The sequence below is a fragment of the Bubalus bubalis genome, chromosome 5 (genome assembly GCF_019923935.1).
Source record: "Bubalus bubalis isolate 160015118507 breed Murrah chromosome 5, NDDB_SH_1, whole genome shotgun sequence".
Taxonomy (NCBI): domain Eukaryota; kingdom Metazoa; phylum Chordata; class Mammalia; order Artiodactyla; family Bovidae; genus Bubalus; species Bubalus bubalis.
The window spans coordinates 105,165,552-105,183,733 of record NC_059161.1 but is presented as its reverse complement, the minus strand read 5'-3'; the positions used below and the strand labels follow the sequence as shown (position 1 = coordinate 105,183,733).

The 18,182-nt window shown below is 40.7% G+C and overlaps 1 protein-coding gene across 1 annotated transcript in view; it reads left to right on the top strand.

Moving 5' to 3' along the window:
* Positions 1 to 592: 592 nt before the first annotated feature.
* LOC102407471 (ubiquitin-conjugating enzyme E2 variant 1-like) overlaps positions 593 to 18,182 on the top strand; it is a 63,172-nt gene continuing 45,582 nt past the window's right edge. Inside the window, exons 1-2 of the mRNA XM_045165899.1 lie at positions 593 to 762; positions 890 to 1,123. Of these exons, the coding sequence (XP_045021834.1) occupies positions 593 to 762; positions 890 to 1,123 (404 nt within the window). The remainder of the gene's footprint in view (positions 763 to 889; positions 1,124 to 18,182) is intronic.

Here is an 18,182-nt window from a genome sequence, read left to right as displayed (position 1 = left end):
GACCTGTCACTTAATGTCTACATCACCTTAGGAAAGTTATTTAATCTTCAAAACCTCAGTTTTCTCATCTGTAAAATGGAGATGATCATAGGACCCACCTCTGTAGAGCTGCTATGAGGATTAAATGAGATGAGGACTGTAAAGAATTTAGCACAATTCCTAGTGCTTAATTGTGTCTAACTCTTTGTGACCCTGTGGGCTCTTTGTGACCCACCAGGCTTTTCTGTCCAAGGGATTTTTCAGGGAAGAATACTGGAGTGGGTTGACGTTTTCTTTCTCCAGGAAATCTTCCTGACTCAGGGATTGAACCCTCATCTCCCGTGTCTCCTGCGTTGCAGGTGGATTCTTTATGCGCTAAACCGTAGGGGAAGCCCAGCACATTGCCTGGTTAATACTAAATGCTTAATACCTCCTGGCTGTTATGGTAATGCATCTAATCAAGGGTGGAGATGTGTTCTGGGAGACCCCTAAAGCAGTAGGAGCAATGTGGTAGAGATCTGGAATCGTGGCATATGAGGATGACTATAATTGGGGGACATGAGACCTGTCTTCAGATATACGGGTATAGGCCTCTAAGCCACAGTGATACAAGATGGCAGCCACCATGGGCTTGGAAGTAAAAGTCCCTTGTGATTTCTGGCTGTTGGAAGAACTCAAAGAAGGCCAGAAAGGAGTAAGAGATGGCACAGCTAGCTGGGATCTAAACAATAACAATGACAGGACACTTACAATATGGACATGGATGATGATTGGGCCACCAAGAACAGTTTATGAAAACCAGATATACACCCTTAAAATAGAATGTGGACCTAAATACCCAGAAGCACCTCCCTTTTGTACGATTTGTAACAAAAATTCATCTGAATGGAGTTAATAATTCTAATGGAGTGGTGGACCCAAGAACCATGTCAGTGCTAGCAGAGTGGCCGGATTCATGTAGCATCAGAGTTGTTCTGCAAGAGCTTTGGTGCCTAACGGTGTCTAAAGAAAATATGAAGCTCCCCCAGCTGCCTGAGACACTCCCTGGTAGTTCAGGTGGTAAAGAATCTGCCCACAATGCAGGAGACCTGGGTTCAATCCCTGGGTTAGGAAGATTCCCCTGGAGAAGGAAATGGCAACCCACTCCAGTTTTCTTGCCTGGTGGACAGAGGAACCTGGCGGAACCCCAGTCCATGGGGTCACAAAGAGTCACACACCACTGAGTGACTAACAGTTTCACTTTTTCAACTGCCTGAAGGACAGTGTTACAGCAGTTAATCAAAAAGGAAAATCACAGACCCTCCCCTACCCCCCTTCAGTATAAGCAGTCTTCATTTTCCACAGTAGTAAATTCTCTAGACATGTCTTGTAGACCTCGAAGTACTGGAAAGAAAGCTCCCATTCAAGGGTAGCTTAAGATACTGTAACTGATGCTATTTTTTGTCCATTTGAAATGTATGTTTTGCTCTAACAATTCATCCTGTCAAATGTAAGCACTGTCCACATAGTTGAACTTCTGGGGTGAAGAAAGTATGTTTTAATTGATTCCTATCATAACTGGCGGGGCACATCTAACTCAACTGTGAAAAAACACCTCACACAGTCACCTTGCTGCTGATTACATGGCGTGGGGTCTCTGCCTTCTCCCCTTTCCCCTCCCCCTGCCTCCCTCCCTCCCTGCAGTAGCCCTCAGCTTGGGGTGACTTGCTAGAGTAGACGTGAAGCTTTCCAGTCACAGCCTGTGGGATGCTGCTGAGTGGGTGAGGGTGCTTTGTCTGCATCCCTGGCCTCTTTCTCTAAGTCTTAAATGATGCACCCCCCTTCCAAGCCTTCATCCTTTCCCCCACCCTCCACTACCACCACTGGCTGAGGCATAGATTGTAACCCTCTCTGCTCCCTTCCTGAAACTGGCCTTCGGTGAGGAAATCAGGACTTGCCCCATATCTTCTCACCCCACTTTAATTGAAGGGTGCTCCTTTTTCCTTCCTCCTCCTCAAGTCCCTTTTTGCACCATCACCACCCAGCACTTTACAATGACACTTCCTTGCTTTGACCAGAAGCCATCAGGTAAGGCTGGAAAGAGTCTCTGACCTCCCTCATTTAGTTTTGGAACCACATTTATTCTTCACGAGATCCCTCGATTGAGAAGATCCTATGGAGGAAGGCGTGGCAACCCACTCTAGTATTCTTGCCTGGAAAGCCCCATGGACAGAGGAGCCTGGTGGGCTACAGTCCATAGGGTCACACAGAGTTGGGCATGACTGAAGCAACTTAGCACGCACGCACCAGCCTGGGAAATGAATATTGGGTTCTCAACCCTGTCACCCTCTGCTGTCATCGTCAGCTGATGTGTTTGTGTGTGTGCGTGTGTGGTTTTTGTTTGTTTGTTTTGTTTTTTTAGCTCAGGCTTTGATAAGGTGAAAAGTATAGTCATCAGGGGTGCTGAGACCTGTCAGTCCTCAGAGTCCTTGGTGGTTACTCTTGGAGAAAGGCCCCAGAAAGCACTTGCAAACACACACAATTTCCCTGAATGAATTGTTTTCTTTTCCTGTAATTGCTTTGCTTTTAAAAATTGAAGAAGTTATAAACAGGGCTCTCATTTGGTCATCCTTGCAATTCATTTAGGTCTAATTTGAAAGCTGACAACTGGAACAAAAAGAACCTTGAATTTGCTGCATACTTTGGTTTTGGTACTGCTGCTTCTCTTGGTTGTTAGCAGGGATTAAGAAAGAACTCAGTGTGCACAGCAGATCCTTGAAACTCCTGGCAAATGGCTGATTTTTCCACTTTTCTGTTCAGGACCACTAAATTCTTAGATGTGGATGCATACCGAAATAAAAGCATTTCACTGTGTTCCAACATTTTATATATATATATACACACACACACACATACATATATATATACATATATATGAAAGGCAATGCCAAAGAATGCTCAAACTACCGCACAATTGCACACATCTCACATGCTAGTAAAGTAATGCTCAAAATTCTCCAAGCCAGGCTTCAGCAATACGTGAACTGTGAACTTCCTGATGTTCAAGCTGGTTTTAGAAAAGGCAGAGAAACCAGAGATCAAATTGCCAACATCCACTGTGAAGAGTTGACTCATTGGAAAAGACCCTGATGCTGAGAGGGATTGGGGGCAGGAGGAGAAGGGGATGACAGAGGATGAGATGGCTGGATGGCATCACTGACTCGATGCACATGAGTTTGGGTGAACTCCAGGAGTTGATGATGGACAGGAAGGCTTGGCATGCTGCGATTCATGGGGTCACAAAGAGTTGGACACAACTGAGCGACTGAACTGAACTGAATGTTCTCGTTGTTTTTCTAGAGCTAGAAATCCAACTTAAACTCAATTTTTTAGAAAAGGAAATTAGTAACTTTACCCCTAACTTTGGTCTTCCTTTGTGGCTCAGCTGGTAAAGAATCCACCTGCAATGTGGGAGTCCTGGGTTCGATCCCTGGGTTGGGAATATTCCCTGGAGAAGGGAAAGGCTACCCACTCCAGTATTCTGGCCTGGAGAACTCCATGGACTGTATAGTCCATGGGGTCACAAAGAGTCGGACATGACTGAGCGACTTCCACTCTCACTTTCACCCCTAACTTAAAAGTTTAGGGAAATACTAACTTTGGGCCTCATTAGATACATGGATTTATTTTTTTATTTTTTTTTTTTTAATTTTATTTTATTTTTAAACTTTACATAACTGTATTAGATTTGCCAAATATCAAAATTTAGACACCGTCCTTAGGATTTGTCGTTTTCTCTCCACCACTCTGTCTACCCTGCCTTTCCTCTGTGTTGATTCCATTCTTAGGTAGACTGTCCTCTCATAGGGTAAAGATTGTTGCCAAGGACACCAAGCTTTCTCTTAACTCCTCAGCGATTCAACCAATTTCCAAAATATCCTGAAATTGATTTTCCAGGTTGTCAGGTGTCCTGTAGCAGAGGCAGTTTTTCAGATGTGAGCAATCCAGGGTTGTACTCTGAACAACCAAGCCTGGGTCCCATGTCTATTCCTGAACCAACCCCCTAACCAAGGATTTGAAATGCTCTGTGTGACCACCCTGGGTCACACATTTGTTCCTGAGCTGCACCCCACCCCCCCAGCTTAATAGTGGGGAGATGGGGTTTCTAAGCACACTCAAGTAGCTTTCCCAGAAGGTGTGAGAATGAATGAAATACAAATGAAAGCGATATATGTGTGTCCCCTGTGGCTGCATGAGGGACCTGGTGGCAAATAATAGAATCTTTCCTCTACCTGGCTGTTCTGGCTGGTTCACTGTGCCCTCGGTAGAGTCTAGGTGGAGAGAGGCTGAGATTCATTCAGATACCAGTGTTAACATTCTCTGGTTTGTTCAGATACCAGCATTAACATTTCTCTAATTCACTCAGATACCAGCATTAACATTCTCTGATTCATTCAGATATCAGCGTTACCAACATACCAAGATACCAGATACCAACATTCTCTGGGGCTGTCCCCCTCCTGAGTTCAGTGGACCCAAAGCTCCTGAATATGTATTATCCAACCTGGGGCCACTGTGAGAGTGACAGGAAATAAGTATTCTAGGACAACAGGTGGAAGCCAGGGCTGTCCCAGGAACTCTGGGACATGTAACTGTCCTGTATTCTGCCAGTGTTGACAGAACCCTTACTGTGCTGTCTCTGGGGCAAAGCAGCGAAAAAGGTGTCAATTTGGGATGTTTGTTCCAGCTTCTCTCTCTCCATGAACTGTAGCCTGCCAGTCTCCTCTGTCTGTGGGATTTCCCAGGCAAGAATACTGGAGTGGGTTGCTAGTTCCTACTCCAACAAATCCATGAATGCAGGATATTCCCATTTATGAGTGTCTTCTTAGTGTCTTTCATCAAAGTTTACAGTTTTCATTGTACAAATCTTTTACCTCCTTGGTTAAATTAATTTCTAAATATTTCATTTTTTTATTGCATTGTAAATGGGATTTTTAAATCTCTTTTTTGATTAGTTTGTTCTTAGTATATAGTATAGTATATAGAAACACAACTGATTTTTATATGTTGATTTTATATCCTGTAATTTTACTGAATCCATTTATTAGTTCTAACAATATTTTACTGGAATCTTTAGGATTTTCTTTATATAAGATTGCATCATCTGCAAACAGGGGTAGTTTAACTCTTTCCTTTCCAGTTTGGATGCCCTTTACTTCTTTTGCTTGCCTAATTGCTCTGGCTACATTTTCCAGTGTTTTCTTTTAAATGTGGTTGACATACAATACTACATTTGTTTCAAGTGTACAGCGTGGTGATTCAACATTTAAATACATTACAAAATTCTGGTACTATATGGATTGGAAATGAAAGAGTGGGTACCCTTGTCTTATTCCTGGTCTTAGAAGAAGAGCTTTCAACTTTTCACTATTGATGTTAGCTGTGGGTTTGTGATATATGGCCTTTATCATGTTGAGATACATTCCTTCTGTACTTAAGTTGCTGAGAATTTTTATCATGAAAAAAATGTTGAATTTTTCAAATGCTTTTTCTGTGTCTGTTGGGATGATTATATGATTTTATCCTTTATTCTGCTAATGTGGTGTATCACATTTGTTGGTTTGCATACATTGACTCATTCTTGCGACCTAGGGATTCATAAACAAAAGAATGAAATTGGGTCCTCATCTTACATCACACACAAAAATTAACTTGAAATGTATTAACATGAAACTATTCATTTTCTAGAAGAAAGCAAAGAAAAAGCTCCTTGACATCAGTCTTGCAGTGATTCGGGGGAAATGACACCCATAGCATAGGCAACAAAAGCAAAAATGAACCGATAGAATTACACCAAACTAAAAGGCTTCTATACAACAAAGGAAGCAATCAACAAAATGAAAAGGTTACCCACAGAATGGGAGAATATATTTGCAAACCATATATCTGATAAGGGGGTAACATAAAAAATATATAAGAAACTCATACAACTCAGCAGCAAAAAGCAAACAACTCAATTAAAAATAAAAAATGATGCTCTTGAAGGTGGAAGATGGGATAGCTTTGTGGACAATTTTATTTTTATTCTAGTATGGGGTTCAGCATCATAGACTTCAACTATATTATTTATTTTCTTTCTTAGAGAATTCTGGACTCTGGATATAAAGTGTTCTTTTCCTCTTCACTTTGGTACCTACATTGTACTCCTGAGTTTAGGGGACTGAAAGAGTAGCTAGAAGAATCCAAGTGCCCCCATATGATTTTGGTGACCTTGTGCTATTTGAAATCTCTTCAGATAATTTCTTGGGTATATCACCTCTTAAGAATGGATTGCTGATGCGTTTAATTTCATGTTTTTTTTCTGGACAAATATGGGGTTTGCCAGGCCAGGACTTAATTTGATAAGAGCATTCTAGTAAGTAAAAGTTTAAATACTTTCCATTTCCTGATGAGAAGGTATAGTCTGTGCAAACTCTAATCATATTAAAATATTTCTCAGTAGCTCAGCCATGTCTGACTCTTTGCAACCCCATGGACTGCAGTATGCCAGGCTTCCCTGTCTATCACCAACTTCCAGAGCTTGCTCAAACTCATGTCCATCAAGTGGGTGATGCCATCCAACCATCTCATCCTCATCCCCTTCTGCTCCTGCCTTTAATCTTCTGCATCATCAGGGGTCTTTTCTAAGGAGTCAGTTCTTCACATTTATATCAACTGCTTATTATATCAGTGGTCTTTCTTACAGGATTTAATAAACAGTTTATGTGTTCCATCCTCAAAGAAACTTCCTCTCTTAACTTCTATGGCAACTCATTTGTACTGTTCTAAGGACCCTTTTTCTTATTAATACCTTTCTTTGTATAAGGAACAGTATTCCTCCTTCTAAACTGTAAGCTCTGTAAAGCCTATGACCATGTTTCCCACCTCCATGTCTCCACCATGTCCTGCAGAGGACAGGCGATCCTCAGTGTTTTGATGGATGAATGAATATATGATTTGGAATTTAGGAGAGGAGGAGTTGATGCCTTCTTTAAAAAATACATTTTAAAAAATTTGCAGAATACAGAAAGTGAAAGTGAAGTAGCTCAGTTATGTCAGATTCTTTGCAACCCCGTGGACTGTAGCCTACCGGGCTCCTCCCTCCGTGGGATTCTCCAGGCAAGAATACTGGAGTGGGTTGCCATTTCCTTCTCCGTGGGATCTTCCCGACCCAGGGATCAAACCCAGGTCTCCCACATTGCAGGGAGATGCTTTAACCTCTGAAGCAAAATACAGAGACAAATAGAAAACAGACATTATCTATACCTCTATTATTGACAGTCACTATAAATACTTCAATTTATCTTTTTTTCCTTAACATATATTTAGACAATATATTTTGCCATAAAATTGCAATATTACTTAAATACAGGTCTGCATCTTTTTTAAACTCCTTACTATGTAGTTTGAGCATTTCCTAAGTCATTAAATATTTTTCCAAAACACCATTTTGAATGGCTACATACTATTTCAATGATGACTAGATAATGATTTACTCATGGACATTGGATTGCTTGTCATATGGGCTATTATAGACATGCTTTGATGGACATCTTTATGCAAAAATAGAATGCACAATTTGATATGTTCTTAGAAGTAAATTTATTATGCCTAAAGTTTAAGAGTTTTTGGTACACATTTTGAGTTCCCTTCCATTTTTCTCCATGTGTACGGGTGTGCTGTGTGCTAAGTTGCTTCAGTCATGTCGGATTCTGTGTGACCTTTTGAACTGTAGCCTGCCAGGCTCCTCTGTCCATGGGTACTCTCCAGGCAAGAATCCTGGAGTGGGTAGCTGTTCCCTTCTCCAGCCATTTTTCTTCAAAGGTGTCTCCAAATAGTCATTTAGTAGATGATCCTTTATTCACAGGGGTGACACAGAGGAGGACCACCGTACTGCAGATAGTAACAGTGACATCTGCACAGCAGGCTGAGTTTAAAAAGTGCTTCTCTCTCATTTCTTTTGTACCTAGGAGTTATTTTCTACTCAAGCAGATATTATTTCCGTCTTACAAATGAAAAAAAAAAACAGACAAAACCCTAAAGCTTGAGAAAATTAAATGATTTGTTCAAGATCTCACAGCTCATCAGAAGTTTTATGTTTCTTTCAACTACACGTGTTCAAGACATAAAGAGGAGATGGGGTGTATATGGAAGGACAAATTCAACAGATGTAACATAAAGAACCTTTGATGGTTGGAAATAGAACCTCAAAGGAGAGAGTGGCACATTTTGTGAGTAGATTAGTGAAAAAAACCTTTTGGAGCTAGGGCTGTCAATTTAGATTCTAGGAACATTTCACAAAGGGTAGTCCCTTAAACTCCTAAACCTCAGAAATACTTTCCAGAAATACCTTGATAACTTTTTATCTTTGTGATCCCCTAATTATGTCTGGTTGGAGATTGCATTCTAGGCTAGAAGTGATTTTATCAGGAGGAAAGGTTGTCTAGAACTTGTTTTAGGTCCCCAGGCACTGTCAGAGCTAGAAGGGACTTTACAAATCATTTTAATTCCCTCATATAAACTAAGTCGCAGAGAGGAGAAGTAACTCACTCAGGGTCATACAGGATCACACCAGGTCTACACAGTGCAGATCTAACAGAGTAAGTACAGAGAAGGAAACAGGTTAAAATAAAGCAAAGCAATTTTTTTTAAAGGTCTGTACCAAAGGAGGTCTTAATTCACTTAGCACAGTATGAGTATTCCTATTGTGTTACATCCAAATGCAGTTTCAATTTACACATAATGCAAGGAAATGTCTGTGTAAATCCCTCAAATAAGCTTTCCTGTTTTTTTTTTAATTACACTTCTTTTTTTTACTTTTAGTTAAGTGATTTACTTAATAGAATCTTATGAGAGTCCTACAGATAAGAAAACAGAGTCATGTATTACCAGGCATCTTAGTAAAGTGTAAGTAAATCAGATCAGTTGTTTCTGAACCTGGTTGATTTTCAAAATCACTTGGAGGACTTTTTGAATTAACAGATTGCCAGAGTCCCACTCCAGGGATTCTGATTTAGTAGGTCTGATGAATTAGACTGCTTCCTCCCAAACTTATTTTTTAAAAAAGATAAGATTTTCAATTGTAAACTGCATCCTTGAAAACAAGATCATGAATTCGCAAGAAGTCTTAATACATAACACAGAATGCTTTTTTTGAAATGTCAAAGTCAAGTGACCATTCCTGTTTAAAAATTAATTTGGAGTGACAATAGATACTAAATGTCTATCCAAAATGGCCCTATACTTAGAAAGGTCTGAAAAAGTTAAGTTAGGAAAGCAGTAATAGTCAATAAATGGATTTTCTGTTGTATAAATGTTTCTACAGATGTTGTAAGTGAGACTTTTCAAAAAAACCCCTAGGTTGCTGACAGCAGACAACTTTGCATATGTGTGTTAACAGGAGAATGTGCTGTGTTTCAAATGAATGGGGAAGCGGGTCTAAATGACTTTCAGATTAGCTGGAACAGATGGAAGGGTCACAGTTGAACAACTTGACACAGCAGCATAAAGGCAGCATTGGAGTGGAGTTCATTGCCTCTGACAGACACTGTCAGTCAACCCCAGCGCTCTCTCAAGTTAACCAACAGCCTAGGCCTTTAAAGATTTAAAAAAAGAATGATTTTTAAAAGTATTTTGAGAAAAGAACTGGAACTTATCTTTTTTTTTTTTTTTCAGGACAAAACTCTATCCAGGACCCACTAAGGATTTCAGAAACAAAGCATTAGGTTATAGACATTTCGGAAATTAATATGCTATAACTTGGAATTAGGGCCTTTCAGTAATAAATCATTTTGTAAAAATTTTGTTCACACGATGGCTTTTGAGAGTCTTATTGTCACACTAATTAAAACGCAGTGCAGAATACCAGAATGAAGGAAATGCAAGTGTTTTTTCCTTAACTATTCAGCATGTATTTTGATCCACTGTTGTTATAACAATGAAGTGAAGTGAAAGTCACTCAGTCGTGTTCAGTTCTTCAGGGCCCCATGGACTGTAACCCACCAGGCTCCTTTGTCCATGGGATTCTCCAGGCCAGCATTCTGGAGTGGGTAGCTGTTCCCTTCTCCAGGGGATCTTCCCAACCCAGGGATAGAACCCAGGTCTCCCGCATTGCAGGTAAATTCTTTACCATCTGAGCCACCAGTAACAATATGTACAAGCAAATATTGAAATATACCACATTTATGTTATTTTTTCTAGGTCTAACTTTTTAACTTGATATGTGTTAAACTTTGCATGTAGCCCAAATTGTTAAAAAAAAAACACACACACACACAGAAAGCTTCAAGAATAAGCTGGGACTTGGAGGTAGCCTTGCCCTCTCAGGCCACTTAGGGGACCCTTAAAGAGTCTGAAGAGTCCCTCAGACCATCAGCACCAGGTGGACTCACTGTAGAAAGCTAATGTTTTCTTTCCTGCCTCAACACTGCTGATTAATCCAGATTAACACATTGGTTTCTAGGTGCTTCTATGCATGTTGCTAGAAAGGTTGAAATTCTGGAAATTTCAGAAAGATTGAAAAAAAAAAAAGAAGAAGAAAAAGAATGCGTACCATTTGCAACAACATGGATGGATCTAGAGGATATTTTGCCAAGTGAAATAAGTCAGATAAAGACAAATACCATACAGTTTCTCTTATATGTGGAATCTAAAAAACAAAACAAATGTAATGCAATAGAAACTGATGCATAGATACAGAAAACAAACAGGTGGTTGCAGGAGAGGAGGGCTTGAGGGGATAAGTGAAATAGGTAAAGGAGATAAAGACGTACAAATGTCCAGTTACAAAATAAGTCACAGGGATGAAATGCACAGCATGTGGAATATAGTCAGTAACATTATATTAACTTTGTATGATGACAGATAGTAACTAGACTTATCACGGTGATCATTTTCCCTGTGTGGAAATACTGAATCTCTATGTTGTGTGCCTGAAACTAGCATAGTGTTATAGGTCAGTTATACTTTAGTTGAAAAGAAAAAGGTGTTTGCTATTTGCACATTAGGGAGGGACTCTGATTTTCATTGTTGGCTAACTGTGGACTCTTAATAGTCCCGTGGACTCAGAGTGCCCATGGAAAGCAGAGACAAGATGCTAATTATTAGAAGGGAATCTTGCACAATATATGTCATGACTAAGTGATTACCCTTGTAGCTTGATCTCCATTTGCGGAGGCTAGCATCCATTTGAAAAATAGTGACTTGAGAAGCAGATGAGTCATTGGGGCATCCTGCTGATGGTATTTCTATGACTCTAGTGGCATTTTAGGGGCTTCCCGGGTGGCGCTAGTGGTAAAGAACCTGCCCGCCAATGCAGGAGACCGAACAAGTGCAGGTTCAATCCCAGGGTCGGGAAGATCTCCTGAAAGAGGGCATGGCAACCCACTCCTTGCCTGGAGAATCCCATGGACAGAGGAGCCCAGCTGGCTATAGTCCATGGGGTCGCACAGAGTCGGACACGACTGAAGTGACTTAGCACGCACGCACACACAGTGACACTTTATAGCCTAAAGACATTTTCATAGGACCATGGGCTGTAGCCCAAAGCTTCAAAGGGTGGAATATGATTCCCTTAACTTTGTGCTTATCCATGTCATAGCACTACCATTGCCTCCACAAACAATGATCCATCTTTGAAAATCTCTTATTCATAGCCTAGAAGAGAGAGTCTTTAACTACATGATTCCAGCCTACTCACAGCCACTTTTCTGATGTAGACACTTGAATCAAGCTGCGATTGAGTCAGTCAGCAGTGTTGTTCATCGGAGTTGTAGGCGTGTAAAGCAGTCAATGTGTCTACCCAAAGCCTCATGCAGCTAGAATTTTGAAAGAATAGAAACTAAAAGTTTTGCAAAGGAAACTAATCTGTAAGAGGAAGAGTAGATTAGATATGGACAAAGGAGTCAAGGTGAGAGATCCGCAAGGCTCCAGGTAGAGGAAAAGAATGGATAATTGTTCTGTTCTCACAAGACCTTGCTGTGCATTCTGCAGTTGGATTGTGGGAAATTCACCTTTATCCTCATACTGCTAAGTCGCTTCAGTCGTGTCCAACCCTGTGCAACCCCAGAAACAGCAGCCTACCAGGCTCCCCCGTCCCTGGGATTCTCCAGGCAAAAACACTGGAGTGGGTTGCCATTGCCTTCTCCAATGCATGAAAGTGAAAAGTAAAAGTGAAGTCACTCAGTCGTGTCCAACTCCTAGCGACCCATGGACTGCAGCCCACCAGGCTCCTCCGTCCATGGGATTTGCCAGGCAAGAGTACTGGAGTGGGTTGCCATTGCCTTCTCCGATCCTCATACTAAACTTACTTAAATTAATTTGACGAAGTTTCTGTTAGGTACAAGCAAATATTATGACAAGAAAACTATGAAATTTCCATTATTCCTTTAAATTAAAAAAGTTTATTGGGCACCTGCCACCTACTATGTAACTGATATTGTGTCAACCTTTAGGACTACAGTAATGGAAAAGGCAGTGATAGACTCCTAAGCAGTTTACAGTTCATGTTATGTGTCTTGTACTTTCCCAGCCATCTTCTCCAAGCCACTTGTGGGGCTTGTACTACAAATCTAGAGAAGTAAACCAAAGTCTTCCTCTGCTTCAATCTCTCTTCCTTTCTCCATTCATTTCTTTGCTAACGGGCCCTCTAAGTGCCAAAACGCACTCACTCTGGGTGACGCCAAGGAGGTTCTTTTTCCCATTGTGTTCTGCCTGCCCTTATTTATTTATTTTTTAGCCACGCCACGTGGCTTGCAGGATCTTAGTTCCCCGACCAGGCACCTCTGCAGTGAAAGCACAGAGTCCCAACTACTGGACAGCCGGGGAATTCCCTCTGCCTTCCTATCTTAAAACTTCCTTCTCTATGTCCAATTTTCATAGGTCCCTGCTAAAGAATGACTATGTATTAATGAATCATACATGTGGATGAGTCATTAATGAATTATTGTGGTATTTGTGTCACTTATCTGTTCTAGGGGGAACAACTATTAAATATCTTTTTTATTGTGGTAAAATACATATAATCTTAAAGTTGAATATTTTAACCATTATAAGGTGTACAATAATGGCATTTGGTACATACACATCACCCTTATCTAGTTCCAGAATATTTTTATCACGCCCCCCTGCTCCACACACACATATAAAACCTACCCACTAAGCCCTTACTCTTCATTGACCCCTTCCCCCCCCAGCCCCTGGCAACCATTAATCCACTTTCTGTCTCTATGGATTTGCCTCTTCTGGACTTTTCATATCTACAGAATCATAAAATATGTGGCCTTAACATTTTCAAGATTTGTCTATTCAGTAGTATAGATACTGGGCTTCTCTAGTGGCTCATTTGGAAAAGAATCTGCCTGCAATGCAGGATATCTGGGTTCGATCCCCGGGTCAGGAAGATCCCCTGGAGAAGGAAATGGCAAACCCACTCCAGTATTCTTGCCTGGATAATTCCATGGACAGAGGAACTGGGCAGGCTACAGTTCATGGGGTCGCAAAGAGTCAGACACGACTGGGCAACTTTCACTTTCATAGATACTATTTCATTCCTTTTTATGACTAAATAATATCCCTTGTATAGGTGTAACACATTTTGTTTGTCCATTCATCAGCTGAAGAATATTTGGGTTGTTTTCACCTTCTATTCTGGCTATTGTAATTAGGGCTGCTGTGAACATTCATGTACAAGTTGTTATTTAAGTGAATGTATTTCTAAAGAGAACTTGATATAGAAAAATTACAAAATATTCTTAAAGTGAGTAAAAGCCTATGAAACTATAATTAAAGTCAGATTCAATTTTATATTTTAATATATAGAGACTAGATGAACAGAAAAATTTGTGAAAGATTCACTTAATTTTTTCTAAGTCACAGATCTATGGATAAATTCTTTTATACTTTTCCAACTTTCTATAATTAACACGTATCATTTTATAACAAGGAAAATCAACTTATTTAGCAACTTATCTAAGCAACTTATTTAAAAATGAGTGCTTAGGGGTGAGAAAATAGAGGTAGTGAGGGCTCCGGTTGTTTTGAGGACCATGTCTGGCACAGGAGATGCTCAGTGATGCAGTACTAGTGGAGAATGAAGAATTGAAGGATTTTTAAAAAGATAGGTAACTTAAACATATCTTCAGTCTGCACAAAAGAATCTGGCAAAGAGTGAAAGGGTAATAATATAGGGAGAGGAAGAACAAGGTCCTGATCTTAGAGAAATCAGAAAAGGACATGATCAGGAATAGAGATTGGCCTAAGAATAGGAAAAGATCCATCTTCCTCTTTAATGAGAGGGTGTTTTGGTGAGAGAGCAGGCCACATAGAGATAAACTATAGATATAAAGAAAAAATTTGAGGGGTTTCATACCTAATACACTTAATATTCTTGGTGAAACAGGTTAAGTCAGATGTTGGAAAGAGTAGGATAGATTGTGTTGCAACCTTGAGTAAAAATAATGAAAGCTTAGCATGTTTAAGGGAAACAATCAGGGCCATCCAGACTTCTGCAGCACTCAGTCTGCCCTTTATTGCCTTCACTGTATTCTAAAATCCATTAGTTATACTTTGCTTGTTTAAGAAAACTATATGTATATTTTTTTCCCTTTCATTGCCAAATTGATCCTGTTTTATAGATGCAATAGCTTCTAGAGCATATTGATAATACAATTTGGAGATGTTTCTATAGTTCTCTTTTGCTTTTAGGGCTGTATATCATCTCATATCAGCCCTTTCTTTGGAATTGTTTAATATTGCTATATATCCAGAAAATTCTTTCCTTTTGCTCATCCTTACACTTGGAAGCCTTTATTTGTCCAGTATTGAGATTTCTATGGTTGATTATGTGTCACCTTTATATACCTCTTTAAACTCAGATGAAGGGAACATACACACTTCAGATTTATATAGTGTTGCTTTTTCATTCAGAGTTAGGTTGCATTGTATCAGAGATATGAAATAACATTATTTTAAATGAGAGAGAGATTTATGTTGTATGTAAAGATCTGAAAAGAATCATTCTAGGGCTGGTAACAGAGAAGGCAATGGCACCCCACTCCAGTATTCTTGCCTGGAAAATCCCATGGACAGAGGAGCCTGGTGGGTTTCAGTCCACGGGACATGACTGAGCGACTTCACTTTCCCTTTTCACTTTCATGCATTGGAGAAGGAAATGGCAACTCACTCCAGTGTTCTTGCCTTGAGAATCCCAGGGACGGGGGAACCTAGTGGGCTGCCGTCTATGGGGTCGCACAGAGTCGGACACAACTGAAGCGACTTAGCAGCAGCAGCAGCAGCAGCAGGGCTGGTAAGGCAGGTCTCTCCAAGTCCTGAGAGACTCGGGCTCCTTCTGTCTTTGCCACAGTCAGGGTGTGTTTCCTATGCCCATGGTTCAAGACAGAGTTCCAGCCACCACACCCACATTCCAGGTAGCAAGATAGAGGAAAAGGGAAAGAAGAGACTAAGGAAGTTTATGGAAGCGACCACATGATACTTTTACTTCCATTTCATTGGCTAGGACTTAGTCACATGACTGAATCCTACCTGCAAGGCAGGCTGGGAAATGCATATTTTATTCTAAGTGGTCATCTACCTCACTAAACAGTTCACTATTTAGCAGGGAGAGGGGAATGGTTATGAGGGACAACCCATAGTTTATGTCACTCAATGATCAGAGAAGTCACTTCATCTACTGGAGTAGAAGGAAGCGGTCACCAGCAGTGTCAAGGAAAGGATACTGACTTGTGTGTAAGGTGTTTCTTTTTCGGGTATAGTTGTCTGAGTTAACTTCACTCAGTCTCATCTCTAACTTGCAGGACTGCTCTTTCAAGGATCTGCCTTTGGCTGGGTTCTTTGTGCATTTTGACTGACCATCTATCCATGTCAGGTGTGGTCTTTGCAAAAGAATTCCCATTCCATTTGTGTTATAGCATTCTGCCTTTCTACAGGCTTTAGGAAACTTGAAATTTGATTTACTTTATTGATTTCCCCCAGGAAATGCTGCAAACTAGAGGTTGCTATCTGGATTCCATTGGGGTTTCTTCCATGGACAACTCATGGCATTCTGATGGGCCATCCAGAAACATGGTACTTCTTGTATTATAATCTGTAGTAATTAGAAATTATAAACCCATTCAACTAACTTTAAGGAAGGAGCAGTTTTTGTGAGGATGCACAGAAACTGAATCTGGTACCAGAAAACCACCAGTACCTCAGGTAGCTGCTCTCTTGGTCTCTCCTATGGGCCATGTGATTTTTCATAATGATGTTACAGCTTCATCCATGTCTGGCCCAGGTTCCTTGTTCTCTATCACCCAGCATCCTCCTGGACTCGGTGAGCCTGTGGTCCCAAGCAGACACCCCAGCCTCAGGTTTGCCTCAAGACTCTTCTGTTCAGCCATAGCAGCTACTGTTTTGTTCTTGTTCATCACAGAAGAATCTTGATTGACCCAGCTCAATTTTGCTAAAAGGCTTTTTAGGCATGAGCAGGGTGAGAGGCACACAGTGCCAAACATGGCTGTTAAGAGCAGTGGGGACTGTAGCTCTCGCTGGGCTTGTCTGCAGTTGCTTCTAACCTAGGTTGTCTCCAGGATTGTTCCATATCCATTGTCTTCTTAGCCAACAAGAATAAATGCCAGCCTCCTGAGCCATGCATTCAAGGCTGCACCCTCTTAAATGTGCCCAACTTCCTGAGCGTGCCTCTTTGCCAGTCTCCCTGAACTATTTACTGCAAAACCCCCCATAGATAGTCCCACCTCCAGGCCTTTGCTCACACTGTGTCTGCCTTGCCTTCCCCACTCCTGTCAGCCTTCAGAGGCCAGCCAGAGCTGCTCTTCCTTTATAACAGTAACAGCTACTGCTTGTTGAACATCTGCCAAGAGCCAGGTATTCTCCCAGATACTTTACATATCCAACTTCATTTAATCCTCTCTACTTACCTTTCCTTGGAGAAGGAAATGGCAACCAACTCCAGTATTCCTGCCTGGAGAATCCCGTGGGCAGAAGAGCCTGGCAGGCTACAGTCCATGTGGTCACAAAGAGTCGGACAGGACTAAGTGACTAACACACACACACACACACACACACACACACACACACACACACTTACCTTTCAGAGTAGGTATCATTATTCCCATTCTACAGCTAGACAAAAGAAGGATTGGAGGAGTTAAAGTACTTACACAAATTCATGCAGGGAGTAAATGTCAAAGTTGGAATTCTGGCCCCAGAGTCTGATTCAGAGTCTGTACTTTTTCTTAACCCATGCTAAGTCGTGAAGAATTTCCTGATAACTTGAATCCCCGATTTTCTTGACCTGTTTTGAATAGTACCTGATGTCTATTCTGAATGACTGATTTGACATTTAATAGATGATATGGTTGTCTTTTGGGGTGTGAACCTTCCTTCCTCAATTAAACTCTAAACCAATTGGTTCTCAATGGGCTGGCACTGCCCCTCAGAGGCATTTTGTAAATATTTATGTGTGGTGACTAGTGATCACGTTGATTGGTGAGGACTACTGTCATATCCTATGCAGAGGCAATGCAGAGGATAGTCCCAGACAATAATTACACCACAAGTCACAAAATTTTGTGGTATTCCACTAGATATTCAAGGTTAAAAACTTTTTATAATTGTCTAAGGCTCAAACCTAACTCTGATTTATTTTTATTTTTTATTTATTTTTAATTGAAGGATAATTGCTGTACAGTATTATGTTGGTTTCCACCAAACATCAACATGAATCAGCCAAACTCTGTTTTACCTGTTTTTTGTTCTTGTTCAGTTGCCAAGTCATGTCCATCTCCACAACCCCATGGACTGCAGCACACCAGGCCTCCCTGTCCCTCACCATCTCCTGGAGTTTGTCCAAGTTCATGGCCATTGCATCAGTAATGCCATACAACCATCTCATCCAATGTCACCCCCTTATCCTCCTGCCTTCAATCTTTCCCAGCATCATGGTCTTTTCCAGTGAGTCAGCTCTTCGTATCAGGTGGCCAAAAGATTGGAGCCTGTAGACACCAAGTAATCATTGCACAGTTTAATATATGGAGAATTTCCCAGGAATGTAGCAACCACTGTTAAAAAAACAAAGAAGGGCTATTTATATATATATATATATATATATATTTTTTTTTTTTTGCTTTACATAATTTTGCTGTTTTCTGTCAAACTTCAACATGAAT